This window comes from Dromiciops gliroides, chromosome X (assembly GCF_019393635.1).
Source record: "Dromiciops gliroides isolate mDroGli1 chromosome X, mDroGli1.pri, whole genome shotgun sequence".
Taxonomy (NCBI): domain Eukaryota; kingdom Metazoa; phylum Chordata; class Mammalia; order Microbiotheria; family Microbiotheriidae; genus Dromiciops; species Dromiciops gliroides.
This window is the reverse complement of record NC_057867.1, coordinates 59,153,327-59,158,072: the sequence shown is the minus strand read 5'-3', so window position 1 is coordinate 59,158,072 and position 4,746 is coordinate 59,153,327. Positions and strand designations below refer to the sequence as shown.

Here is a 4,746-nt window from a genome sequence, read left to right as displayed (position 1 = left end):
ATCTATACCAGTTTAAGAAGGAACTATAATCTTCCATGAACTCTATTTTAGGGGAAGGGAATTTTACAGACCAGGGCAATATTTCTTAGTTAAAATAGTTTTTTGTAGCTTACAAAGAGGTCAGCTAACAAGGCTGAATTGAAATTAAAATCCTCCAAAAGCCCAAGCTTTCATTTCTTTCCTAAAATGGCTAAAATGTTCCTCAGTTAAGGAGGCAAGGGTTAGATATAGGTAGTTTCTAGGGGCTAAACCTAAAAAAAACATACTATCAATCCATGGGCATGTTCGAGACATTCATTTGACAATAACAATCTCCATGGAGCAAAGGATTCTAGGTTGTTTTATTAATTTCACAAATGCCCTCTCCCACTGAAATAAAAACACCCCACTTCACCCCTATTCTCACTTTACACAAAGGCCCATCAGCGGGAGAATCGATTTTTGAATGCCTTGATAGTTTTGGCCATCATTGGGGCAATTTTTCTCACAGGTGTTTTTCTGGAATCACAAGAACCACTGCTACTAGCTAATGGTGTTGAGTGAGTACTACTAGTACTAGCACCAGTATATGGTTGTACATTGCTTCTACCATAGTGGGTGGTTGGGGTGTATAGGCCAGGGTTGGTCTTAATCATTTCAGGAACAGTTGCTCTGCCAGTGCCAAATTTTTCCTGCTTCTTTCTAACATCCCGAGGTGGTTTGGCCACAGAATTGACAAAGGCCATCATAGTCTGACGGCCTTTGGGTTTACTAGCATGAGCTGATCGGATATTCTCTGTTAAAAATAGCAGCCGCTGCTCTCGGGCCTTCTGAAGCCTAAGGTATAGCTCCTTCCAGGACTCAAATTCTCTTGGTCTTTCCCTTGTAAAATCTCGATTACAATGAATTTTCCATAACTTATCGGTGTTCTCCGTTAATAACTGGTTGTATTCCTCAATTCTATGCAGTTGTTTAGGTGTACATTTCTCCAGAACGGGTTCCAGCACAGTATAGGGTACATTTCCAACATCAAAGATGGAGTCCAGATTGTTATTGAGGACCCTGATACATTGCTGGTAAAGCGATATTAATTTTGGTTGGTAAACACATTTGGGTCCTGAATAAACTTGCATCTTTGAATTCATTCTTCGTCCTGTAAATCCAACTCCTTCTTCTTCATGGTAGGAGGATGCTGTTTTCTTCTTTGGCTTCAAGGGGAGAGGTGTTTCAAAAGATGGTAAGTGACAACTTGCTTGTACTGTAGGCAAGGTGTTATCTCCTGAGTGTGGCGTAACATGAGTGGAGATATTTTTCACTTTGGCCAACACAGCTCCAGATGGTTGTATCTCTGGATTGCCATAATTCATCCTAGGCAGCTTCTGAGCCAAATCTGGGCTTCTACTATCAGTTATGGCACTATTCTCTTTAACGTGACCTTTGTCTTCATGAATTACACTTGGGATTTTTATGTTATCTTTCCTTTGTGGCTGCCAGGCATAGCTGAAATTAGAACCAGAAGACGTGGTGGGCTGTTCGTTTTTATCATATGGTTCTGGCACCCCAGACTCTTGAAGGCAGCTCGCTCTGCTTTTGTGGGAGTTGGGGGCTTTGTATTTCCCCTCCTGGGTCTGGAAATTGGTAGACACTCCCTTGTCTTTTAATTGGTTCCCTACATCCAACAAGTCCTTACTTAGTTGGGTTGCTTCCAGTCCGGGTTTTGGAGTATCCTGGTGTTTTGTTTTTGTAATTTGTTTTACAAAAGCTAACTCCAATGGAGGAAAATACTTTTTGACACTGCAGCTCTCTTTATCTTTTTCTCCCCTAGTAGCATCCTTCTGTTTCTCCTTTGTGTCACTTCCTGAGGGTGGCCTTTGGCACATTTCTTTGGCTGCAACATTAAATAATGTTTCTTTGCTCAAAGCAACATTTTTCTTTTGTCCCTCAATGTCCAGTTGATATTTTTCATTTTGATGTAATAATCTGTGTTCTCTACTCTCATTAAAAGACCCTGGTTTTACCTGGGATGGTTCACCTAGTTGCCTCTCTTGCATGGTCTTTACTTTGTCTTGAATGCGGAGGCCTGAGTCTTTACCAAGTTTCTGGTCTCTCGCTTCCTGGGGGCTGGAATAACCTATGTTGAGCTGTTGAAGGCTGGTAGAAGGCTGCGATTGAACTTGGCCACTGCCTGGACAATCCAACAGTAACATCTGATTACATCGTTTTCTTTCTTCTCTTCTATCACTATCAGGTGATATTGTGAGGCTTCTCTCTAGCTCCCAGAGCTTTGGATGTTTTTTCTCTCTAAAATCTGGGCTCGGTGGCTGGCTGTACGAAGATGTCCAAGTATTCTGGAAGTCACCTTCCTTAGAAAAAACATCATGGGGCCGTTTCCTAGGGTGGCTCCTCTCGAAATCCTGCTCCTCCCAATCTAAGTCAGAATCAGAGTCTTCATCAACAGGGACTAGATTTTTCCATCGCCCCATTATATTCCGAGCCATGGCACCCACCTCTTCGTATTTGCATAGACTGCTCACCGTCTTGGCAATGCCTGTCTCAGCCAGAATATCCACCGTCACCGGTACATCGTTAAGCCTTTTCATATATTTCAACACCTTCTTCGGATGCGGGAGCCAGAGCAATCCTGCCTGGAGTTGCTCTACCGTCTCCATCACCGCAGCCTCCTGTTCAGAGGCCATGGTTGCTAGTGTCAAAGTGTTCTGGTCTCCAAGGCTAGAAGTACCTTCGGACACCTCCATCTTGAAGGGGCCTCGGGGGAGCAGGCAGAGGGAAGGGCTTCTTCCTGGGCTCTTCACTGGATCAGGCCAACGCAGAACTCAGGAACACAAATTTAAAAATAATAATAATAATAATAACATCTCTGACTTATGCTTTTCTGTCACAGACATTTGTAGAAACACTCCTCCCCTCACCTTTGACCACCCCTTGCCCTCTCCCATGGAACCTTCCCTTTTAGTTACGTCTAAACAATGGAGATGGCGATGCTTATACGTCATACCTCGGGACCCTAGCCTTAGTACCATTGCTTTGAGTTCTCCCCGTTTCCCGTCCCCCACTCCTCCACCCTCCACCCCCCCCACCCCACCCCACCCCTGCTCCCAAAGGAAGTATGTTTCATTATCTGTCCCAAGTGGTTGTTACTGGTTACTTTTTTTAAAAAATTACTATGGAAATTTGTTTCCAATTAGTGTTCTTTTAATTTAAATTACCGCAGTCACTGAGTATATTGATTTCCCAGTTGTTTCATTCGCACCAATTCTTACCCATCATGCCATGTTTCTCTAAATCTTTACCAACGAGTATTTCTTACTTCCCCAAAATACCTACTTTCACATATCACAATTTGTTCAGCGATTCCCCCACCTATCTTCTTGATTTCCAGTGGTTTTTACCTAAAAAGTGTTGCTGCATGGGGCCACTGTTACCTATGAATATACTTTTGTGTTTTTTAAACTCCTTGTGTGGCAAGGAGTTTAAAGTTTAAAGTTTAAGTTCTTTGGGAAGAAAGCTGGATTTAGAGTCATATGACCTGGGTTTTAAGCTGGCCTCTCAATTGTGACTTTTGGAAAATTATCCCTTTCCCTACCCCAACCTCCCACTGTATATTGTGAGGGGGTTGGACTAGATGACAGTGTAACGTCCCTTCTAGTTAGAAACATTTCAACAGATATGCCCAGTGATGGGATCAAAGGGTTAAAGGGTGCCAACTGTTCTGTCACTTTTCTTAGCTAATTCTGAACTGTTTGCTTGAATGGGTGGATACCGAAACATTGCTCCTGTGACTATCTTCTCACAGCATCTCCAGAATCCCAGAATCTCCTAGGTGACAGGGGTGACAGAAACCTCAGAGGTCACTGAATCCAGCCCATACCCAGACGGGAATCTTCTTTACCATATTCTTGATTAGTAGTTCCTTCAGACATTTCCTGAACACCTGACGAGTAGGAATTGGAACAATTGGAACAGTGATGAGGAACTCTTTACCTTCTAAGACAGCCCATTCCTCTGTGAGACAGCTCTAATTGTTAGCAAGTATTCCCTGACATGAAGCCCAATTTATCTCTTTGTAACTTCCTTCCATTGATCCCGATTCTTCCCTATGGGACCAAAAAAAAACAAAACAAAACAGGTCTAAGCCCTCTTCTATGTGAAAGTTCTCAAAATACTTAAAAACAAACCCTTAAACATGAGTTACTAAACATTCCTTTCCCAATGCTGAGGAAAGAAGTCATGGCAGAGATGAGGTCCACCTTCCTCATCACCACCTCTGACAACTGCCACCAAGTTAGATGGTCAATAAGCAATTATTAGGTGCCTATTATGTGCCAGGACCTGTGGGCACTAGAGATACACAGCGAGAGCATGTAAACAACTGGGTAAGCATAGGAGCCCTGGGAGTGGCAGAACGCCCCAGGCCACAGATCCTGCTTCCAGCCCAGCCCTGATAGCCATTATCCAGAGAGGCAGCTCTTGGGCCAACCAACTGTCACTTACAGGACAGGCAAGCCAGCTTAGTTGAAGTAGCATGGCACCCAAAGGGGGCAATGGGAGGCATCACGTACCAGGCAAGTCAGACCACCAAGACTTTGACTACCATCTCTCTTCAGACTTTGATGGAGACAACCCTGAACGCTGAACCAAAGAGCTTTTGGAATAGCATTGCTTGTATCCTAATACCTGTAGCCATCATCCTGGGAAGGAACCCCCATGGAGATAGAGCCTGGCCACAGCTCCTACAAGGGCTCTGGT

The 4,746-nt window shown here is 43.8% G+C and overlaps 1 protein-coding gene across 1 annotated transcript; it reads right to left on the bottom strand.

Moving 5' to 3' along the window:
• Nucleotides 1-422: 422 nt before the first annotated feature.
• On the bottom strand, nt 423-2,735 carry LOC122733962 (elongin-A-like). The gene has a single exon (XM_043974658.1). The coding sequence runs from the start codon at nt 2,733-2,735 to the stop codon at nt 423-425; it is 2,313 nt and encodes a 770-aa protein (XP_043830593.1).
• Nucleotides 2,736-4,746: the final 2,011 nt, after the last annotated feature.